At 36.5% G+C, this 24,802-nt stretch overlaps 1 protein-coding gene across 1 annotated transcript; it reads left to right on the forward strand.

Annotated features, from left to right (window-relative positions):
* The first annotated feature begins 1,108 nt into the window (after window positions 1-1,108).
* Window positions 1,109-24,468, forward strand: LOC127852824 (staphylococcal nuclease domain-containing protein 1-like). The gene is made up of 22 exons (XM_052386811.1): window positions 1,109-1,430; window positions 2,563-2,712; window positions 3,104-3,227; window positions 3,665-3,755; window positions 4,861-5,030; window positions 5,466-5,557; window positions 6,188-6,346; window positions 7,972-8,078; window positions 8,822-8,918; window positions 9,940-10,031; window positions 10,867-10,993; window positions 11,763-11,845; window positions 12,320-12,503; window positions 16,006-16,147; window positions 16,535-16,647; window positions 17,305-17,493; window positions 18,656-18,791; window positions 20,112-20,238; window positions 20,622-20,688; window positions 21,233-21,340; window positions 21,976-22,224; window positions 22,889-24,468. The coding sequence occupies exons 1-22, from the start codon at window positions 1,389-1,391 to the stop codon at window positions 22,952-22,954; spliced, it is 2,715 nt and encodes a 904-aa protein (XP_052242771.1). The 5' UTR covers window positions 1,109-1,388; the 3' UTR covers window positions 22,955-24,468.
* The last annotated feature ends 334 nt before the right edge of the window (window positions 24,469-24,802 follow it).

The following is a 24,802-nucleotide window of genomic DNA, read 5'->3' on the forward strand; positions in this document are numbered from 1 at the left end:
GCCTGTTACAATATGTCACGTTATCGGGCAAAAAGTTGATATTAATTATTTAACCAGTCTTTTTCTTTTAAAACGTTCTCACTTTAATGACTTTTTGACTTGTTTGGCTTACGATTAAGGACAGTCTTATTAAGCCGATATTAGACCTAAGACAGTTGATTTAGGGACAATTGTGTTGTGTGCGACGAGCCGTCTGATTTATGAAGGTGTTTTTTTAATAATTATTTTACACTTTGTAATATCTTTGCTGTGTCATTTTTTTTCTTAAGCTGACAAGGTACAGGATATAAAATTTTATTTATAGTAGGTTTTTCATAAAACAAACAATATTGACTACAATTAAAAAGGAAGTCAATGATTGGCTGACACTTAAATTTATACTAACTAGCAATTATATGTGTCTTGTTCTGACAAAACTGGGCATAATGCATGTGCGTAAAGTGCCGTCCCAGATTAGCCTGTGCAGTCCGCACAGGCTAATCAGGGACGACACTTTCCGCTTAAACTTGATTTTCGGTAAGAAGGGACTTCCTTCAAACTAAAAATACCATTAAGGCGGAAAGTGTCTTCCCTGATTAGCCTGTGCGGATTGCACAGGCTAATCTGGGACGACACTTTACGCACATGAATTATTCCCAGTTTTCTCAGAACAAGACACATATAAGTGAAAATAAGAGAGACGGTAAACATAAATATCATGAAAACATCATACAATATCAATTATATAGATGTTCAGTATAAAATCGTTTAAGATAATAAAAGGGACATAACTATTACCCGACAGCATGGTACACATATCTTGCGCAAGGCGGTTACCCGTCTACTTATTATATAGGAACAGAGACGTAGATAACTGTAATCTACGTCTCTGATAGGAATAAAGAAATTCAAGAGAGCAAATATTGCCTGCTATAAAGCATTTTAATTAAAACAACAGTTTTGGGCAATTTATTTAAAAATCGACACATAATAGAAGGGCATGCGCATTTCTAAATGAAACCCAGACGGGATAAGAGCAACACAAAACACAAAAATTACAAACCAACGCTGCGCCACAAATACCCGTGTATTAAGAATAACCCGAGAAATAGACAAAGTCTCTAGTGTATCCGGTTTCGGAAGGCATACATGCAACAACTCCCAAAAATCAGCGCGTTATAAATAAATCTCAAGGCTTGAAGTTTTAACGCAACGTGTTAAAATTTTACATGCTATCTGATCGTTAAATCATTGATACTATCGAGTTTGACAGTTAATTGACGTGTGTAATTGTTCTACCAGAACTGACCGGTTCTACTTTCGTTTCGTGTCCACGTTGACAGGTCACGTGACCTATTGTACTACAACTTCCTTTTTAACCTGCCACATGAACAGTGTACACGAACAGAATGAGTGCGACGCCTGTTTTTCACAAAGGAACTGTAAAATCGGTAAGTTTGTGCTTTTGCAGAATCGGTGCTAAATGTCGTGTTTTATAGTCAAGTTGTCTGAAACATTTGTAGAATTTGTGAAAAAAACATGTTCTAAAATATCACATTTCAGTCATTTGTTGACATTTTCTGACCACCGTATGTTAAATCTCCTAAGGAGGCGTATATAACAGAATTTATAATGATTAATCGGTATAACAAGTATTGCTTTGCGAAATTTCGTAAAATTCCAACATTCAGCAAAGATCTTCGGTTTTCAGTTAAGCTCAGACCATAAGTTAATAACTGGAAAATGTTGCTTTTTATATTTTCTGGCATTGTTCAACATAATCAATAGTCTTTAAGGTCAGTACTTTAAAACTTGAAAACCTGTTTGTTGGAGTTCCTAATGCTATTGAGGTCAGCATTATAGCTAAAGGTAGTATGTTCTTATTATTATGAATTTAAAGGTACACCACTTTTTGAACAGTTTGTTAAAATGCTGATTATGCAATACAACAAATTGTTGATTTCTAATTCTAGATCCATCAGACACTGTTAAGTTAAATATGGGTTTAATACAGTAAGAATGCATTATTTGCATCTGTCAGTCATGCAATAATTCCACTTTATTAATTAAAAAATTAGCCACAGACTCGCACTGTTCTATTTTCATGAACATTAAAACATGTAAAAAAAACTGCATGCAGCTCATTTATCTATCTATCTATCTTTTAATACTGCCGGAACCCCCTTGCGGGTACTATTGGCAGGTGCGCGTGTCAGTGCAAGAATAAATTGTTTAAAAGCATTGAAAGGAAGACTTCAAAGCATGAAAGTGAGGTGAAGATAAAAGTGTGATAGTGTTAAACAAGAAGAAACATATTTATAAATGAATATAGCACATGCTGTAATAATCCTTTCAAGTTCCATATACAGTAATTTAAACCCTTTACCACGTAGATACGTATTTGCACGCATTTGTAGTTTTAAGGCTTCATTTCCAGCCCTTAGATACTGATGAACATCAAACAGCATAAAACCTGAACAGACTGGGAGTTACTTTCAGGCTGTTCTGGTTTTATGACGTTTGCACATAGCCATTTTCACTTTGCTTCTGGGGTTAACAACAGTGTTTACCTATGCTCAATAGGTCCTCTCTGGTGATGCTGTTGTCATCAGGGGCCAGCCCAAGGGTGGACCTCCACCAGAGAGAACCCTTTGTTTCTCAAATGTGACTGCCCCAAGACTGGCCAGACGGGCAAACCCAAATGTGGATAACTCTGTCGAAACAAAAGATGAGGTAAAGGGAACTCCACATGTTTGTCTAAAATCAAACCAGTATATCATGTTCCTCGGAACACTGAAGATTGGATTGGTTCTTTTTTAAAGTACTACTTAATAATTATTCTTTGTTGCATTTTCGACAAAACATATTCAAAGATTGATGATATGTTAATTATTTAAAGATCCAAAATTGTTGGATAAATTATATATTAATATGTCATCTGCCTCGTATCTAACTTCTAAGATGTCTCGGCAATCAATACCTACTCAGAGCTTTATTGAGCTCTCTGAACACAAAAGGTTTCTCAAGAAATTTGTATTAAACTTATGGCAATCGATACTAAAATAATAGAACAGATTTCAAAGACATGTTGATCATGAATTAACCTGAATGCCTCTTTGTGTAGGCTTGTGCCTGGCAAGCAAGAGAGTTCCTCCGAAAGCTACTCATTGGAAAGGAAGTGCTGTTTACAGTGGAATACAAAACTCCCGCAGCCTCGAGAGAATATGGCTGTGTCTTCTTGCCAAAAGGTAGGGGCTAAAGTTTGCTGCTTGTACTTGTGTACATGTATAGTTATAGACTAGAAATGAATTTCCATCAGAGGTAAATACATTGGTGATAAAACTTCCAACATCAATTTTCAATTTATGATAATACCATGTTTTTAATATAATTATATTCTAAAAAAATAATCTTGGAATTGGGGAAAATGGGATTTTTAAGGGTGTTGCACCATATCCCTTTTTTTGCCCCCCCCCTACTCCCCCAACCCCATGTGCCTATATGGATTGGTCAACACAGAACTACTGAACTAAAAACTTGATGCCTGATGACCTTCAACCATGTCTCATTTTAGCAGAAGCTTGAACATTTGTTTATCTCAATCATTTCCTGTGCAATAACTTTGATAACAATGTGTAATATGTGGAAAGAGGAGAGTTGTGAATTGAAAGTTCCTCTGTGTCAGATCCCACAGGAGAGACCAAAGAGAACATGACAGAGCTGTTGGTTGCAGAAGGCCTCGTGGAACTTAGGAGGATGGGTCTCCGAACTGAAGAGTAAGCATACACATGTACCATGATGATGCATATACTTGTACCATGATAATGCATATACTTGTACCATGATGGTGAATATACATGTATTATGATGATGAATATACATGTGACATTATGTTGAATATATATGTACCATGATGGTGAAACTCCAACCATCAAGAAGGAATGTCAATGTGAAAAATACATAAATGAAGTTAAATATAGTGCATTACTTCTGGTTTTGTTTACAAATGGACAGCAGTATTAAAAAACGTCAAATACATACACAATTTATATATGCTTGAAAAAATAGTATAAAACCAGAAGTGTGATTAGCCTCCTTTCAGCTGATTCTTTCCCTCTCTATGTGAAACTAATTTTACAAATGTTATTAACTTAGCTTAATCTACATACAAACAAAGAGTTTAGGCGAACCCTGTAAGGGGGGTAGGGCATTTTCCTCCCATGAGGAACTTCTTAAATCCCACTACTGATTCCTAAAATGCTGTCGAGTCAAGTGATAGCCTGAGACACAGCTATATTCTAGAAACATAATTGTGTCTTGTTCTGTGAAAATTGGGCAAAATGCATGTGCGTCAAGTGTCGTCCCAGATAAGCCTGTGCAGTCCTCACAGGCTAATCAGGTACGACACTTTCCACTTTAATGGTATTTTTAGCTCGGCTATTGCGGAGAAACCCGAGGTATTGTCATAGCCAGCGTGTCGTGTCATGTCCGCCGTCGTGTCCGCTGTCCGCGTCGTGCTTAAACCTTAACATTTTGTCAAGGTTTTGAACATTGGCTCTAAAATCAAAGTTCTTCACCCTACAACTTTGAAACTTCATATGTAGCTGCACTTGGATGAGTTCTACATGCCAAACCCAATTTTGGGTCACTAGGTAAAAGGTCAAGGTCACTGTGACCTCTAAAAAAAATTCTGTCAAGCCTTCATTTATTCAAAACTGCACCCGCAGCCAAGCGTGGCACCCGTTATGCGGTGCTCTTGTTTGTCTTCTACACGAAAAGCCAGTTAAGGCGTAAAGTGTCGTCCCTGATTAGCCTGTGCGGACTGCACAGCCCCGTTAAGCCCCGTTTTCTCAGAACGAGACTCAATTATTCTGATTACAGTGAAAATGCCCAGCGACTCATTCAGTTGGAGGAGGCAGCCAAGGCTGCTGGGAAGGGCAAGTGGAACCCAGAGGTAATCACCAACCCTGAGAACATCATCCGCGACATCAAATGGACCATTGAAAACCCTCGACAGTTTGTTGATTCCTTCCACCAGAAACCAATTGATGGTATGATTGGTTTTCGAAAGATTTATATAATGTGATAGCGACTTATTTTTTAACTAGCAGAGACAGATGAAAATAATAGAACTGATATGTTATGTTATTTAAAGATATTATGAGGGAAATAAATATTTGCATTTTGTTGTTTCATACTTGACTGGAGGCTTGAACATGAAGTACAACATTTAGTAAAGAGAATTTAAAAAAAAAAACAATATTGTCTAAATCATGCTATTTCTTTCCTAAATTATTTACTTTGAATTCTTATTATACACACATTTGCTTGATTTAATATTTTTTTCATATTTAAGAGTATTTCCTCCACTAATCTGTTCCATTATTCCAATATCAGTGACATTTGGATCCTAAAACCACACATTTTTATAGAGAAAAATGTTATTAGTCTTCTCCACAAATTGTAGGCATTTGTATGTTTTTCAGCTGTAATTGAACATGTGAGAGATGGCTGCACGGTGAGGGCTTTCCTGCTGCCTGACTTCCACTATGTGACCATCATGTTGTCTGGAATTAAGGTACGCACATGGAATAGAACAGTTAGTTTGAAACTATTTAGTTTAGCTTGATCACATTGAAAGCTAAAGGCTTCTCTCGAGTCTGTTTCATGGAGAGAACAAGTCATTGGTGTCTTATGGGGAAATCTAAAACCATCCCACAGTAGTGATTGAACCTGTGACCTTCAGAGCACTATGAGGACGCCATATCCACTATGACCTTTTTATGCCCCAGGTGGGGTGGCCATAACTTTTGCAATATTGAAGATAGCAACTTGATATTTGGCATGCATGTGCATCTCGTGAAGCTGCACATTTTGAGTGGTGAAAGGTCAAGGTCATCCTTCAAGGTCAAAAGTTAAAAATACAATCCAAGGGAAGTAATAAGCTTTAAAAGGGAGATAATTTCTAAACCTGCCAATTGATATATTTAAATGTTATTTCAAAGCGGCGCAATAGGGGGCATTGTGTTTCTGACAAACACATCTCTTGTTTAGTTCACAGGAAGTTTACGGTTATTCCACACAGGCAAATGTGTGAATTGAAACTAAGCATCAAGATTTGCTAGTGAAATTGGAATGATAATTTTGGAGAAAAACAGGGTTTCACCTTTCTACGACTGGATGTTTTTTTAATATTCTCTCACTCCAGTGCCCGATGTTCAAAACCAACGACGCTGGTAAGCAGGAAGCAGAACCATTTGCAGAGGAAGCCAAGTTCTTTACAGAGTGTCGTCTGCTGCAACGGGAAGTGAAGATTGTCATGGAGGGGGTGTCCAATCAGAATATCCTTGGATCTGTCCTGCATCCAGTACGCATTCTGCCATGAAGTATTTTTAGCCCAAACCTAAGTAAAAAATGCTAAGTGTAATATTTTTTAACATGCCATTTGTATGTCGTCTGCTCGTTAAGAAGGGCTAGTATCACCAACGAATTCATAGACCTAAGAATCAAGAATAGTCTTTGACCCAATAAAATACTTAGCAGTTTGCATATAACTGCCATACTCGTAGCCCCAGATAATTATTTGGAAAATAGGGTTTTCAGCCATTGATTTTGAAAAATAGGGTGATTTCATTCTCAAAATAGGGTGAAAAGAGTTATAAAAATGCAAACCTTAAAATCAATGCTGCTTTACTTCAGTTGAAGCTGCACCCTTGTATTGATTCAATAAAACTGTAAACTAATATAATTAACTTAAATAAACTGATGTTTCATAGCATCTTTAATCCTTGAAACTGTCCATATATATATATAAACTTTAAACTTTAAAAAAAAACTGATGTTAACTGACATCTTTGTAACGGTCAAACATATCGACTGATATTTTGGCGCGACTATCGCGGACGTCTTTCAACCTCTCTTAGACATTTTTATTTCGCATCATAAAGAGAAAATACCGAAAATGAGCAAAGCATTTTGTTCAAAGCTATTGCATTGTACGCATTAAATTTGACGAATTTGCGTAAAAGTCAAATTGGTTGCGTTTTCAATACGCATGATATTGTATTTCTTTGCGTTTTTAAACATTTTAATAGGGTGAAAGACGCAGATACGCAGCTTTTCGTGGGCACTGCATACTACACTTGTCTTTTTAGTAGTTGAAGTAAATTACAGTTGTAAGAATAATCTTTACTTTTAGACTTTAGTCTTCAGCACGGTTGGTGGTTACGGTCTGCGTACAGGAAAGCACTTCTCATCTTCATCAGTTTTCTCTGCATGAAAAGATACTGAAATTATATTAATAGACGACAATGTGTATTACATCCACAAATATTCTGATCACAAATATTCTGATAATTATTTTATCAGAATGTTTATTTTTTCATTCAATGAATGAGCGTGAGATGCGGGTCCTTGCTCCAAATTATGAGAATAATGGTGAGAAATGTATATACATACTGAGGGTTTTATGCCTCATTTATTGACTGTGAAAGCAGTTCATAATAACTCATCAGATGACGGTACACGATGTCACGGATATAGCAGAAAGTTATGTATACAATTCTGTTGTGTGTAGGATGGGAACAACCCTGGGCCTGCATTCACCAGCCAAATCTAAAACTTACGTCTAAGAATGAAGAATATTCTTGAAACCTTTTTGTTCAAATAGTATACTGGTAATAGAATCCATAATGACAAGAAACTTTACACCTTTAACTAGTTTCCTACATTAGGAACAATTTACTTATGAAGTGAGCAAAATTTTCTTGTGTAAATTCAAAAGCTGAACATTGTTATTGGTGCTAACTCTATTCTTTATTTTTAAGTCTAAAAATGGGTTGGTAAATACTGGCCCTGAGCTGCTACTGAAGGATGGATTGCTTTAATGATATAATTTATTGATATAAGTTATAACAAATCCTGAAAGCATACTTGAAGATTTATTTTTGTGCACAATTAAGTTTCATTCAATGTTATCTGTTATCTTTTTAGAATGGGAACATAGCAGAGCTGCTTCTAAGGGAAGGGTTTGCTCGCTGCGTGGACTGGAGCATGGGCGTGGTCACACAGGGGGCCGAGAACCTCAGAGCTGCTGAGAAGTATGGTTGTTTTAGATATATTTGAGCCGCGCTCTGGGAACACTGGGCTTAATGCTTGTGGGTAAAGTGTTGTCCCTGATAAGCCTGTGCAGTTTGCACAGGCTAATAAGGGACAAAGCTTTTATGGAATTTTTTGTTTAAAGGAAGTCTGTTGTAAATTTATATCCAAACTAGGCGGAAAATTGTTTTCCCGCCTTCCACAGAGGCTAATCTGGGTTGACCCTTTCAGCGCTGGAACCGAATTTTAAAGGCCTTTGCAAACAGTTTGGATCCAGATGAGGTGCCAGAAAACGTGGCGTCTCATCAGGATCCAAACTGTTTGCTATTCTGATAGTATTCTTTGAAAAAAAAATCGAAGAAAATGCTTATTTTAGAAATTCAGCAGACAACATTTTAGCAGACGACAAATTTCCCAGCATGCAAAGGGTTAAACCTGGTTTTTCCCAGAGCTGGGCTTGTATAGTAAATGGAGGTAGCAGTTGACTTCTCGTCAGCTGTCAATCAAGTAATCTGATCAGCCAATCATATATCACTTTATTTTCTGACAAATTAGTAGTGTTATGAGACATTTTTGGACTAGTTTACAGTTTCATTGTAATGGTGATATTTGTATGTTAAATGATAAAGTGGAAATATCTTTAACTTGGTGACCGATTAATTGTTCAAGTGCATGATACCCTTATTGTTAAACCTTAATACAAACGTTTGTTTAAAAATCTTGACATGTTTAATTTCCTCCATAGGTCAGCTAAAGACCGCAAGGTTCGTATCTGGAAGGACTACTCCCCGGCCACTTCTGGACCCAGCATCAGTATCAAGGACAAGACCTTCCAAGGCAAGGTACGGGAAATATAACAATTTAAAGGTAGTATCATCAGCTGTGTAAACCCTTTTCAACTTAGATTAGTATTTTGACCAGTTTTTAGTCCTTTAGAAAATCTAATTTAGCTTAAGACCTTTCTTAAAACCTTTTTAAATAGATTTAGATTTTAAAGGCTTCTTTACCAACCCTAACATACTGATCAGCAGCAAACTGCATTAAGCCTGAACAGACTGTGTGTTACTCGCAGGCTGTTCTGGTTTTTTGCTGTTTGTATATAGCCATTTTCACTTTTCTTCTGAGTGGTAAAGGGTTAAGTATATAAATTTTGTATGTGTAATGTTGACCTCATCATTGTTGTTGATGTTCATGTGTTTAAGATACAATTTAACCCTTTCCCACTTAGAAGCAAAGTGAAATCAGAAGCAAAGTGAAAATGTCCAAACAGCATAAAACCAGAACAGCCTGTGAGTGACCCACAGTCTGTTCAGGTTTTATGCTGTTTGCTGCTCATCAGTATCTAAGGGTTGGAAATGAAGCCTTTAAAACTTGAATCTAGTAAGAAAGGCTTAAATTAAATATAACGTTCTTAGGGATTACAAATGCATGAAAATACATATCTAAGTTAAGGATTAAGGATTGTACCTAACAGCTGTGTTGTTCTTCACTAGCAAAGTATTATAATGTTCGTTTCAAGCTGAAGAATGGGTTAGAAATGTATCCTACTTTGGGCTATGTGATTTGTGTGTGGTAGATACTCTTACTCAAACGCTACACATACAGGCTATGCTTGCATAGGGCATCTTTTCAATGCTTCTTGTACAGAGGACATGAGTTTTGTTGTTGTTGTTGTGTTTTTCACGGAAATATAGGCTCCCCATCCAAAAATGTCTGGGCCATTTTCTAATGAGCACCTGCTAATTTCCATCCCTATGACAATTTGACTTATTTTCATAATGTTTTTCACACACAAAATAAGCCTTTAACTATGCATTTATTAATATTCCCCATCATTGCTTATTTTTCCATTTCACTTTGCAGGTTGTCGAGTGTGTGAATGGAGATGCCCTTGTGGTTAAGACAGCAGATGGGCAGTTCAAGAAATGTTTCCTGTCCAGCATTAAACCACCGAGGTATATTTCAAAAAAATAAACTGGCCACTTAATGCTCCCCGAAAATTTTTGGGAAGCATAAAAACACCTATTTATATTTCAGTTTAAAAAAACATCCAGGTATATTTCAGTTTTAAAACCACCCACTTATAATTCAGTTTAAAAACAACCCTGGTATAACATTATTTAAAAAAACACTTAGTTATAATTTAGTTTTAAAATAACCCAGGTATAATTTAGTTAAACAATCACTCTGGTATAGAATAGACATCTGTCTGTCGGCTCCTCTGTCAATCTGTCATTCCGTTAGTCCGTCTGTTTGTCACTGTTAGTCCGTCTGTCAAAAAACTTTGAATGGCTACAAATGTATATCTCAGAAACTTTATAAGAAATCAACATGCAACTTTATGGGTGTATAGATATCAATGAGGAAAAAAGCCATTCTCAAGAGCCATAAACCTACACTTTCATAAATAAGAGTTATTGGCTTATTGCTCTTTGTTGTTGTTTTATGATGTAGCTTTTCAGGGCTATATCTTAAGATACAGTACAAGACTTCAAGGGTGTACAGATATCAATAATGAGAAGTGCCATGAACAAAAACCATAGCCCTACACTTTCATAAGTCATAGTTATTGCTCTTTGTTGGTTTGTATTATGTAACGAGGGCTATATCTCAGATATGCTACAAGATTTCAATATGAAACAGGATGGGTGTATAGATATCAATGAGGAGATACCTAAATATTTTTAAATATACCATATATCAAAGGATTTTCACCCATCATTAAACAAACTGCAGACTTCACAGGCTAATCTGGGACGACACTTTACACACATTCATTCTGTTTTTCAGGGCGGCAGCTGCTGCTGAAGCAGAAACCCCCGCCAAGCCAGGACCTCGCATCACTCGCCCCCTGTATGACATACCATACATGTATGAGGCCAGAGAGTTCCTCAGGAAAAAACTCATCGGCAAAAAGGTTGGATCAGCATCTGGTGTTTTACTTTCTTTCCATTCCATTTTGTTTTGTTTCATTTGGAATTCCTTAAGCACCATATGAATAAATGCCTTGTTCTTTGAATACTCCTGATTAAAGAATGAAAATAAATTGTATTTATGATTTAATATATGTTCGAGTGTTGTCAATACTTTTCTCTAAGACAATGGAGACAATAACAATATGTGTAAAGTGTCATCCCAGATTAGCCTATGCATTGCACACAGGCTTATTATCCCCCGCCATAGGCCGAGGGATATTGTTTTGGCATTGTCCGTCCGTCTTTCCGTCCGTCCGGAGCCATATCTTGGAAGTGCTTTGGCCGATTTCATTGAAACTTGGTATGAGTATATATATGGATAATAGGATGCTGCAAGCCAAATGGCATTGTACAACATCTGTTAATAACAGAGTAATGGCCCTTTGTATCTTGAAAAAATGCTTTTTTGTGTGTCCGGAGCCATATCTTGGAAGTGCTTTGGCGGATTTCATTGAGACTTGGAATGAGTGTCCAGAAGCATATTGGCGTGGATATCAATACAAAGAATTTGCTTGTTTGGTATGACTTTCACCATTTTATGGTACATTTTGTTTAAAGGAAGTCATTTCTTAGCAAAAATCCCGTTATGGGGGGAAACTGTTGTCCCTGATTAGCCTATGCAGACAGCTTGTGCGGTACAACACTTTACGCACAAACATTAAGTCCTGTTTTCCGGGAGCTCGTCTCAAATGTCCACCATTATTATTTCAGGTGAATGTTGAAGTGGACTACATCCAGCCTCCCAACCAGGGCTTTGCAGAGAAGACCTGCTGCAGTGTCACTATTGGTGGAATGTAAGGGTCCACTTATTAACAATCAAGCCTCGTTCTATGAAATCTGAGCTTAGTGCATTTGTGTAAAGAGTCGTCGCAGATTAGCCTGTGTAGTCTGACTTACTCTGCCTACACTGGATTTTTGTTTAGAAACGACCTCCTTTAAAATAAAAGTCCATGAAATCCAGAAGTTTCATTACTTCTGCATATGCATAAAGCCCAGTTTTCTCTGAACAAGGCTCAATAAATACACACTTTAATTGATAAATGATAAGAAACGATATAACCGTGATACCTTTTCAATGTACAATTAGTCATTATTGATTGATAAATATTTTTGTGAATATAGCCCTTTATAAAATTATCAGAATAAAACATTAATGCTTATCAATGTTTATTGATACAATGAATATGGAGCACTTGTTCTACCAAAATTCAGGAATCATTTTTAAGATCATTTTTTATTTATGGTAAAATTATGTGTCTCTCTTGCAGTAACATTGCTGAAGCCCTGATTAGCAAGGGCCTGGCCACTGTGATCCGATATCGCCAGGACGATGACCAGCGATCATCCAAGTACGACATCCTATTAGGGGCGGAAGAGCGGGCCAAGAAGAAGGGGGTGGGGCTCCATTCAAAGAAGGAGGCGCCTATACACCGTGTAGCTGATGTGTCTGGGGTAAGTTGTAGAAGTTTAGGGAACGTTAAAACAACACAGAGAAATCCTTGGGCAGAAAAGTCTTTGAATATATATTTTTTAAATATTGTTTGTTTTTTGTTTTATGAAAGCATTTTAAGCTAGGTTTTGACATAAAAGTATTTTTTAGCTCACCTGAGCACAACGTGCTCATGGTGAGCTTTTGGGATTGCCTTTTGTCTGTCGTGCGTCGTCAACATTTTACCTTGTGAACACTCTAGAGGCCACATCTTATCTGATCTTCATGAAACTTGGTCAGAACATTTGTCCCGATGATACCTCGACTGAGTTCGAAACTGGGTCATGTTGAGTCAAAAACTAGGTCACTAGGTAAAAAAATAGAAAAAACTTGTGAACACTTTAGAAGTCACATTTGATGCCCAATCTTCATGTAAATTTTGCTAAAATGTTTGTCTTAATGATATATTGGTTGAGTTCAAAAATTGTTCAGGTCCGTTGAAAAACATGGCCACCAGGGGGCGGGGCAGTATTCCTTATATGGCTATATAGAAACCTTGTGAACACTCTAGAAGTCACAATTTTTTTCCCAATCATCATGAAACTTGGTCAAAACATTGGTTTTATTGATATCTCGGATGAGTTCGAAAATGGTCCAGATCGGTGAAAAAACATGGCCGCCAGGAGGCGAGGCAGTTTTCTCTATGTGTATATAGTGAAAACATTTGAACACTCTAAAAGTCACATTTTTGGTCCAATCTTCATGAAATTTGGTCAGAACATCTGTTTCCTGGATACGACAGTTGAGTTTGAAAATGGTTCAGATCGGTAAAAAACATGGCTGCCAGGGGGGGGGTCTTTTTCCTTATATTTATACAGTAAAAAAGCTTGTGAACACTCTAGAAGTCACATTTTTTGCCTAATCATCATGAAATTTGGTCAAAACATTGGTTATGTGGATACCTCGGACGAGTTTGAAAATAGTCGTGAACATTTGAAAAACATGGCCATAATAACAGAGGATTATTATGTTGATGATTGGTTGGGGATGAAGTGCAACAAACGTATTTTTGCCATCTGAAAACCCTTTATTAAATAATCTCAAAATTTTAAGTAGTAATATTGATTTCACAGAAAATTACTTAGGAAGAAACCACTGTATATACCTTACAGTTTAGAGTCAGGCCCCAAATTCCTGTGCTAGCCACTTTTCACACATTTTGTTGCATGTAATTTAATGACCGCAGACCAATGAAAAAACCATAAGCCACAGCAGGTACCTCATTATCTCTGACAGTTGCTTGATGCCTAAACCCTTGTTTACAGCCCTTTGCTGTGAACAGCATGGAACAGCAATTGCTATACAGTGGTATCAATGTAGAGATAAACACATAAATACATCTGTCTGGCATTTATTTTTGTATAAAAATCAGCATGCTGACTGCATAAAAAGAACAGTTTACAACATTGAAGCAAGCTCTTGAAATAGCAAAATTATGTACTTATATATTTCCAAGAAAGGTTTATACAATATATATAAATTTAATGGGTGTGATATTTCATATTTCTTAGCTTTAAGTACAGTGATGCCTGATTGAACTTACTCAATATGGCTATTATTTACATGTAACTTTTAACTATCACAAAGTCCCAGTGTATATTCTGAATATCAAGAAGAAAAAGTAAAGATATGTACGTAAAAATATCCTTTACAGCTTAGACAACAACTATTGTCAAAATTCAATTATAATGATCAATACAAAATAGATTGAAATATTCTCCAACTTTACTGTTGAACATTTATTAACAAAAAAAATATCGTGTCTACATGTACACATATGATATACATATAACACAGATATACTTTGTTCAAGAATTAAAGAGATAGAGAAAATATACTTAAAACCAACTATTTGCGATACATATGATAATAAATGCAGCTTGTATTTGAGAATAAATTTCACAGTTAAAATGCATTTTAGTTTTGCATTTGTTGTAAATAAAGAGTAGGAGCGTAGAGGAATTGTTTACATACAACACTTACAAATGTGAATAATTAACGAAAATAAACTCTGAAATGAAGTATGAAATTTCATTTTAAATCATAAATACAGATTAATATACAAAAGTCATGTAGGCCTACATGTATGACATGTGAAATGCAGTATTACTTGAAAATCAGAGTATCATTGTTCTAAATAACTTTGAATGGAAAATCAGTGAAAACGTATTTTAATAATAGAGCACACTAAGTCTGTACTACAGCCTGTCTGCTCAGCACTCGTCCTCTTTTGAAGATTTTACACTAAATAATCGAACTATAAAGCGCAAGTTAAGTATGTACGCCCGTCTGTATGAACTACTTTTATTTTTTTGAACTACACTTTCCCAGAATAGTTTAGTTCCTTTGGGTCTCAGGTGAGCGCCTTAGGGCCCATGGCCCTCTTGTTTATAAAATGTCAAATAAGTACTTGATCTTTTACAAAGATTTTATAGAGAGTTCTTTTAGTATTTATGGCATGGGTAACAAAATTTTATTTTTAATAGCATCATCCACTGCATTTTAAAAGATATTGCAACATAGCTAATTACATAAACTCAGTTTTATAAAAACTTGGACATTGTTTTAGGACAAGATAAAGACAAATAGTTCCTGACATTCATTTACATAACCAGGATTATTTATGCAGTAGAAGTTCTCTCCTTCTCCTTAAACACAAATCAATATACAAGCTGTTCAGGATGTGACAAAAGCCTAGCAAGTCCAGGGCTCACCTTGCTAAAAATTTTCTTTAGCCAAATGTATGGTAGAACACAGAATTTCTTCACATTTTATCAGTTGTACAGGGTTTTATGAAGAAAAGGTTGTAGCCAAATGATAATTTCTTGCCCCTAATTTTCTATTTTGGAACCATTTGCAAATTAAGCATGGCAGATCAGGACCTGAAGTCCTACCATATCTCATAAAGATAATTTAGAAGGAGTAGTATCTCACTATGCATTCAAATTTGAGCTTTGCTCTAAAAGATCTGTGCTTAATGCATGTGCGTAAAATGTCCCAGATTAGCCTTTGTTGTCTGCACAGGCTAATCAGGGATACAAAATTCTGCCTTAACTGGATTCACGTTTAAAAGAAACTTTCTTTAAACGAAGAATTCAATAAAAGCGCAAACTGTTGTCCCTGATTAGCCTGTGCAGACTGCACATGCTAATATGGTACAACACTTCATGTACATGCATTGAGCCCAGTAATCCCATAACAAGGCTTACATAAATCACTCAATCATCATACATTACTCAATCATATTAAATCACTCAATCATCATAAATCACTCAATCATCATTAATAACTCAATCATCATAAACCACTCAATCATCATAAACCACTTAATAATCATAGATTACTTAATCATCCTAAACCACTCAAACATCCTAAATTACTCAATCATCATAAATCACTCAATCATCCTGAATCACTCAATCATCTAAAATCACTAAATAATCATAGATCACTCAATCATTTCAGGATGTGATGAAGGCCAAGCAGTTCCTGCCTTTCCTGATGAAGGCCGAGCGCCTGGAGGCTGTGTGTGAGTTTGTGGCCAGTGGGTCTCGTGTACGAGTCTTCCTGCCCAAAGAGACCTGCCTCATAACCTTCCTTATCTCAGGTATGTTGGATCTTCAGCTCCTGCATTTTTTCAGGAAGTTATTGCCCTTTGATGGTATGGGATTTGTATGCCAAGCTTGCAGACTAATCTTCCAGGCCCTGTGCTGGATTTTGCAAAGCAAATATGATTTTTCAGGGAGGCATACCCTATTGACATTTTAAGCTGTACTCATTTTTCATGTTTTTTTTTCTAAATTTGTAAGATTTGTAAGAGATATTGCTCTTTGATCTAAAGTTTTAGGCCATCACTATTTGCTAGGCTCATTTTGTTATCTTATGTCTTGTTTTGAGAAGCTGCTATGAAATTTTGGGGTGGTATTTCACCTCACACATGCATTAAGCCCTGTTTTCCCAGAGTGCGGCTCAAAAATGATATAATTACTTCCAGGTATTGAGTGCCCCCGTGGTGCCCGGCCCGGCCCTGCAGGTTCCACTGTACCAGGGGAACCGTTCGGAGAGGAAGCCATGATGTTCACCAAGGAGATGTGTATGCAGCGAGAGGTAAGCACGTTAGTGAAAGTTTGTGTTAAATATGAGCTTCCCTGTGGGAAAACGAGGTTTAATGCATGCTTGTAAAGTGTCATCCCAGACAGGTCTGTGCAGTCAGTACAGGCTAATCAGGGATGACACTTTCTGTTTTTATTGTAGTTTTTGTTTAAAGGATGTATCTTATTAATGAAAATCCACTTCAGACAGAAAGTGTTGCATCTGCATAGGCAAATTTGGAAAGATAACTAAGCTCATGCATCAGGTCCCATATTCGGAAAACACACCTCGTATATTTTTTATTTTACTTTTTCCATTTTAAGGGTTTCTGGTCTTGACTAAGCAGCACAAAATATTTATTTTCTAAATTGTAAAGGTTAATTTTTCTCAAAATAATAAACTGATTTGTAATTTTCAGGATATGACCTTAAATTTAATTGTAATTATTGTATCCTTTTCAAAGACAATATTTTTCACTGTTGTAAGATTATCATTTATTGTAGTAATTGTAGGCATTAAATGTGAAATTTAATACTTTGAATGATCTTAGAATTATTAATTCTAAATGTGAATTGAGTTTTAATGGTTTTCTCTTCTTTAATAAAAAATAAATCCATATTATAGATTATTTACAAGAAACATTAATATAACATGTCTCTCCATTGGTTGTAGGTTGACATCAAAGTGGAGACTACAGACAAGGGAGGTAACTTCATTGGCTGGCTGTTTGTGGAAGGGGTAAACCTGTCACTGGCACTGGTTGAAAAAGGTCTGGCCAAGGTTCACTTCACAGCAGAGAGGTCCCCGTACTACAATGAGATGCTGAAAGCTGAAGCTACCGCAAAAGAAAATAAACTTAATGTAGGTCACAATATAATAAGAACTACCTGGTCCCAACTTGATCAAAACTCTAAATGCTAACTAAAAGAACTGGAAAGTCATTAGCTAAAATTGTGAAGCTAAACATTTTAGAAATTGCATAAAGGTAAATCTGTTGGACATTTTGGACTTCATATTTATATATAACTTTCAGGAGATTAATTTACATAAAATGAGAATTTAGATGAATAATTTCTTGTGAGTAGGTTATCTGAATGCAATATATCAAAAGGCCAAATAAAAAAATTAATATCATGAATGAGCCTCATTCTTGGGAATATGGGCTTTGTGCATGTGCATGACGGGTAATCAAAGATTGCAGTCTGCACAATCTAATCAGGGCCAACACCTTCTGCTTTTATGGTATTTTTTGTTTTAAGGAAGAATTTCTTTCGAGAAAATCCAGTCTGGGCAGAAAGTATCATCCCTGATTAGCCTGTGCGGACTACACAGCTCAATCTGGGACAACACAGTACGCCCATGCATTAACCCCTGTATTCAGTGCTAGCCTCTTATTATTTTCTCTGTTAAAGCGGGTATATACAATTTTTTATATGTGTTTAATTGTAATATATTGATAAAATATGTTACAATAACATAAAATGGGAAAGAAAAATTATACATTAAAGCCAAATTTCATTAAATGCAGCAAAGACAAATAAGCGCCCCGAGCCAATTGCGACGTACATATTTTCCTACAATTACCGAAGCATTCGTCTTTGTATTAGGATCGGAGTTAGTGTTCGTGTGTCGTATGAATAGATATCGTTGCGGGAATTCAAATAAACTGTTAAACTAAGTTTAGATTCACATCGTACATGTATGGTATACATGCTGGCGAATTCGGCTGTATAGCCGTTTTCAATTTCAGAATTAAATATCTGCCTTATTTCGCATTTTTCGACACATGTTCTAGATTTTTTTCTTAACTTTTTTTTTAATTTATATTGAAATATATATATAATAATTTTTTACACATTTTATATAAATTCATAAATATTTGACTAAATCGTATATACCCGCTTTAAGATCTGGGTGAAAATTCAGTTTAGGATGAAATTTGTGTCCCAGAATATCCTGTGAAGACTGCACAGGCTAATTAGGGACAACACCTTATGCACATGCATTCACTATCCCTGTTCAGATCTGGGCTGACTTTGAGGAGCCTGTAGTGGTGAAGGAGGCTGATGAGCCACAGGAGCGCCAGGTCACGTATCGCAAGGTTGTTGTCACTGACGTTGGGGCCGACCTCAAGTTCCACGCACAGACGGTTGAAAATGGTAGGTGAAAAAATAAACACCTAAAAACTTATATTACATTTCTGAAGTCACTTCCTGTGTTTATGTGTTTTTAAATGCTACTGTTGAAGGCTGTCGCTGAAACATGTTTAGTTTTTAAGAAATTTAAATAAACAAAGGTAAGTGCAAGTTTGTATGGTATATTTTATTTAATTATGAGAATGGTAGGTTGACATTTCTCCATGAGCATGATTGTGAAAGAAATCTTGACAATGTGAATTTGTTTATTAATATATAGGTTGATTTAGTTTTTTCCTGAGGGCAATGAGCTCAAGTTTTTAGTCACTGGGCATAGGTAGAAAAGGCTAAGTAGTTGATAAATCATATGATATAACATATTTGGAGCATGCTTATGAATCACGTGTCCTCCAAACAAATATTAATGGCATTCCCTCATTTTTGTTCCGGGAAGCCAACTAATTAATTCTTATTGTGGTTTGGTCAAATAATGATCACTTAAATCCTTTTTAGCTCGACTATTATATATGAAATATATATAGTGGAGCTATCCTACACACCCCGGCATCGGCGTTCCGTGCCGTGCCGTTAGCGTGCAAATGTTAAAGTTTTTGTACTACCCCATTTATTTACATTGTCCCTTAACATATTGCTTTCATATTTTGCATACTTGTTTACCAACATGACCCCAACCTATAAACAAGAGCAGACAACTCTATCAAGCATTTTGTCATAATTATGGCCTCTTTTACACCTAGATAATTGAACATTTTGCTTAAATTGCCATAACTTCTTTATTTATAATAACATTACAATACCCTACGCCCCTACCTAGAATCCTTCTCACCCCCCATTTCCCCCCCCCCCCCCACCCCCCCACCCCCAATATTTTTTTTTCCTTTTTTTTATTTTTGAAAGATCGTCTAATAAATTATTGAATATGAACAATTTCCCTATGATGGCTTATGTAATACTGTCAAGCACTCGAATAGTCGAGCGCGCTGTCCTCTGACATCTCTTGTTCTGTATGTCTTATGCTGCTATGCATATAGTGTACTTTAGGATTTTATTCAAATTGAGTCTTGATGTGGGAAAATAGGGCATAATGCATGTACGTTAAATTTTTCCCTGATACCCCTTTGCAGTCCGCACAGGCTTATCAATGACAACATTTTTTACGCTTTTTTTTTGGTATTTGTTGTTTAAGTCGGAAGGAAGTATCTGCTTGGAAAAAATGCAGTTTAGGCTGAAAGTGTGGTCCCTGATTAGCCTGTGAAGACTGCACATTCTCATCTGGAATGACACTTTACGTATATGCATTAAATCCTCTGTTTAATTCCAAAGGCCCTCGTCTGGAGAAGCTAATGGAGGACCTACGTATCGACATGGAAACCAACCCTCCCCTCCCTGGGGCCTACACGCCCAAGAAAGGGGACATGTGCGCCGCAAGATTTTCCGAGGACCAACAGTGGTGAGTCATAGAGACCAGGTTAACAACACAAAAACAGTGTGTAGAGTGTTCAGGGCTCTTTCTTTGATTGGTCTAAATTACTACACAAAGATTGATTCTTTGCTGGGCGCAATTTCTTTTTTGCAACATAGGAATTGCAGAAAGCATATTGATGTTAGACGAAACATGTTGCCCCATGTTTAGACTAAGACTCATTCAAATAGTCTTATGAATTAATTCTTAAGGCTTCCACTGAAGGCATATGCTTTTATTTAATGCAGCATCTTGTTAACTTTCAACTTGATGAAAAGTGAAACAAGCTTTTGAATGTATCATCATCTGTATTTAATGGCTTTTACTATCAACAGCAAAATTTCAAACTAAGTTTTTCATTGCTTTTGCAGGTATCGCGCAAGGGTTGAGAAAATTGAAGGATCCAAGATCCATGTACTCTTTGTTGACTACGGGAATGTAAGTGATATCTGGATTCTTTATTGATGTACATGTATTGGTAATTGTTTAATTAAAGTTGGGGTTTTCTTGACTCGTGGTAAATTTGTTGTGGCAGCTGTAACTATTGTTGGTGTTGTGTACATAGCATCAATTTCACAGTTTTTGCATATGAACTACTTCAGAACACCATCTCAGTATGAATCCATGAATGAGGCTCATCCTTCGAAAATGGGTCTTAATGCATGTATGTTAAGTGTCATCCCATTTTAGCCTGTGCATTAAGCACAGACTTAAATCAGAGATGACACTTCCATTTAATGGAATTTCTCATTTAAAAAAAAATTCTTAGCAAAAATCCAGTTGAGGCTGAAAGTGTCATCCCTGATAAGCCTGTGCTGCACAGGCTAATCTGGGATGACACTTTTCGCACATGGGTTTCAGCAACTAGCATTCTTATCTTTAAGGTACAAAGAGAAAGTATGTTATCTGAAATCACACTTTCAAATAATCTTGTTATAAGCTAAGCTGAACTTGCATTCCCAACCAGATTGTACTATTTCAGCGGGAGGTGACAGATGCGACCCAACTGTCTCAATTGGCCTCCAATTTCACGCTACTGAGTCCCCAGGCCCAGGAGTTCCAGCTGGCATTTGTGCAGTTACCAACAGATGTGAGTAGTGAATATTTTATCGCTTAGATAAGCATTTTGACGCATTCATTTCCTTTAGAAAATTGAATTAAATTTAAAATCTTTCTAATAGATTCAAATTGTAAAGGCTTCATTTCCAAACCAAGGGTACTGATACGTAGCAAACAGACCTAGGAAAACAGGGTAAAATGTGTGTGCGTTAAGTTTCCTCCCAGATTTACCTGTGCAGTCTGCACAGGCTAATCAGGAACAACACTTTACCATTTTATTGTATTTCTTGATTAAATGAAGTCTCTCCTTAGCAAAAATCCAATCTAGGAAAGTATCGTTAGAGACTAATTCGTGGCTTCATGCATTTAACCCTGTTTTCCTAGAATGTGGCTCATATAAAGAAAACGTATAATAATATATGGAACCCTGTATCTCTCCCTAAAGCCAAAAGAAATCCACATCATGTTTTTCTAAAATTATCAGATATTTACTTATGTATGATATCTCATAATATCACAACTAAAATTCTATTCCTTTGAATGTCAAAAATATTAAGTACTGGTTCTATCCAGGAATGGACTCTAGAGTGTTTAAAAGAAAAAGGCACTTTGAATTAAATTGAGCTAATAAAATAGGTTTACTCTAAACATTGCTTTGATATACAGGAGGAAGCCAAACTAGATGCGCAGGATGCCTTCTATCATGATGTTCTGAACCGTCAGCTCCTGCTAAACGTGGAGCACCGTATCGGTGGTGGAGAGTCAGTGTCCCTGTGCGACCCAGATTCCAACGATGACGTTGCCAAGGCCCTGATCAGCGCTGGTTTCGTGATGTGTGAACAGCGGCGGGAGAAGAGGTTCTCCAAGGTCCTCTCCGAGTACCACAAGGCGCAGGAAGCAGCAAAGAACAACAGGGTAGGTTATAGTAGCACTGGGAATGTGAGGCAAAATGTGATTTATATGAGCCATGCTCTGTGAAAAGAAGGTTCAATGCATGTGCGTAGACTAAAGTGTCAGCCCAGATTAGCCTGTGCAGTCCTAATCAGAGACGACACTTTCGGCTTTTATGATATTTTTCATTTACAGAAAGTCTCTTATTATGGAAAAAAAATCAGGTTTAGGCGGAAAGTGTCGTCTCTGGAAAGACACTTTACGCACATGCATTAAACCCCTTTTCACAAAGCACGGCTCATAAATGAATGTGTGTAGAGTGTCATCTAAGGTTAGCCTGTGCAGGCAACAGAGGCTTATCAGGGACAGCACTTTCTGCTTTGACAGATTTTTTTGCTTCAAGGAATTTTCTTTTTAACAAAAATCCAGTCTCAAGTGGAAAATGCTGTCACTCATTAGACTATGCTGACTGCACAAGCTTATCTGTTTCAACACTTTACACACATGCTTAAAGCTTGTTTTTGCGATTGTTTTACTACCACATGTCAGGGTGTAAAACAAAAAAGTAATCACTTTTGCAAACATTTATTTGAGAAACAATAGTTTCATGCTCAATCCTTCAAACTGTGTTTAAACAGAATCTTTCATGATATTTCACAGCACATAATTATCATATTTATGATTTCAGGTGAACATCTGGCGCTATGGGGACTTCCGTGAAGACGACGCCAAAGAGTTTGGTTACAAGCGCTAACGCTGACCTTCAATCTGTTAACACAAGTGGAACGAGCATTGTTACGTCCGTATCTGAGCATCTCCACATCGTGGAACAGCTGTGCTATTGTGGCATTAACATCAACAGCTTTGGAGCACTTATGTCTTAAACCAATGACAGGAAAGCAATAACTTCCTTTGGATATATAAAATTGAGTCTTGATCTGGGAAAATGGGGCTAAATGCACAACAGGGCAACATGCACGTGTGTAAAGTGTTGTCCCATATTAGCCTGCGCATTCTACACAGGCTAATCAGGATAAACACTTTCCGCCAAGACTGGATTTTGTTAAAAGGATACTGAAAATTCTATTTAAGTGGAAAATGCTGTCCCTGATTAGTTCAGACTGCAAAGGTCAATCTGGGACGACACTTCATGCATGTGCATTAAGCCCAGTTTTCCCAAGACAAGGCCCCTAAATCTAAATGCGAATTACATTTTAGTAATGAAAACGTTCTTCTTTATGAAGTGTAATAGAACATAAGATAATGTGCAAACATTCATAATATCAGATAATGGCCAGCTGAAAGCATGGGTGATGTTCGGATATGGGCGTATCAAAATATGCAAAGCTACACAAGTGGAATCTAGTAAATTGTACATTTATCAAATCAGAAACTTTACACACGTTGAAGATAGCTTTTGTCAAAATGTTTTTTATTGGAATGTTCTTCCTAATGGCGAAATACAAGCTTTACATGTATGTTTTATTAGTCATATTTTATACAGATATAGTGTTAGAATTCATAATAAATTTCCAATTTATAAAGTAAGTTTTATTTAGAAATTAACTTCATTTGTTTTCATATCCTCATTACACACTTTGTTCTTATAATCATTTGCCACATTTCATTGCTGGGACCAATACAGGGTCAAAAAAGTCTTTCGAAATTCGAAATATTTGCTCTTTTTTTTCCAAATGCATGTAATTTATTTTATTTCTAGGAGGCAGCTTGAAAAGAACAATACCATGTTTATACTCTGTATAAGCAAGCAACGGTTTCCCTGTTAGGAGGAATGTTTCTTGTTTGGTTATGGGCGGAATTATATTTCTTGTAGTAACATAGGAACAACTTGAAGTCAAGTGTCCTACACAACACTAATTCATGATTTATCAATGTCAGCCATAAACTGACATGGATATATTTACAGATTTAGCAAAACCTGACAGACAAATCTTACAAAACATTAAAATGTCTGACGACCATTTGGGTGCTTTCAAATACAAAGTCTTTAAAAAAGGAAAGATTAAATATAACGATCATATATGTCACTAAGATTATTCCCATATCTGACAATATTTTTATATGTCCATGACCTACCCATAGCAGGTTTTGCAGAGTCTGTATTGTTAATAGTAGTATTTGTTCCCTCTATTGGAGTTTTGTAATAGTTAGTAATGATATGCAACTTAAACTGCTACTTACACAACACGAGGATTGTAAGTTTCCTATGTTACCAGCAAGATTACTGCAATAAAAGCATAATCAACAGCTGCAGTGTTTCTTTGTATTTTATTCCGTGGTTTCATGAATCTTGTGTCCGCCGTGGATCTTTCTTTGAATGTCCCACTAAGACACGACGTGATGGTTGTACGCGGAGTCGGACATGGTAACGTCTCGAATTAAGCCATGGACTTTAGACGCAATTAGGTTTAACCCATTTATGCCTAGCGTCAAGAAAAAGGACCTTTGCAAACAGCGTAGACCCAGATGAGACGCCGCATGATGCAGCGTCTCACCAGGGTCTGCACTGTTTGCTTAAAGGAATTTCTGTAAGAAATATTCTATATATAGAAATAAATATACCAAACATCCCAAATTTTGG

The sequence above is a fragment of the Dreissena polymorpha genome, chromosome 12, assembly GCF_020536995.1.
Source record: "Dreissena polymorpha isolate Duluth1 chromosome 12, UMN_Dpol_1.0, whole genome shotgun sequence".
NCBI classification, from domain to species: Eukaryota; Metazoa; Mollusca; class Bivalvia; order Myida; family Dreissenidae; genus Dreissena; species Dreissena polymorpha.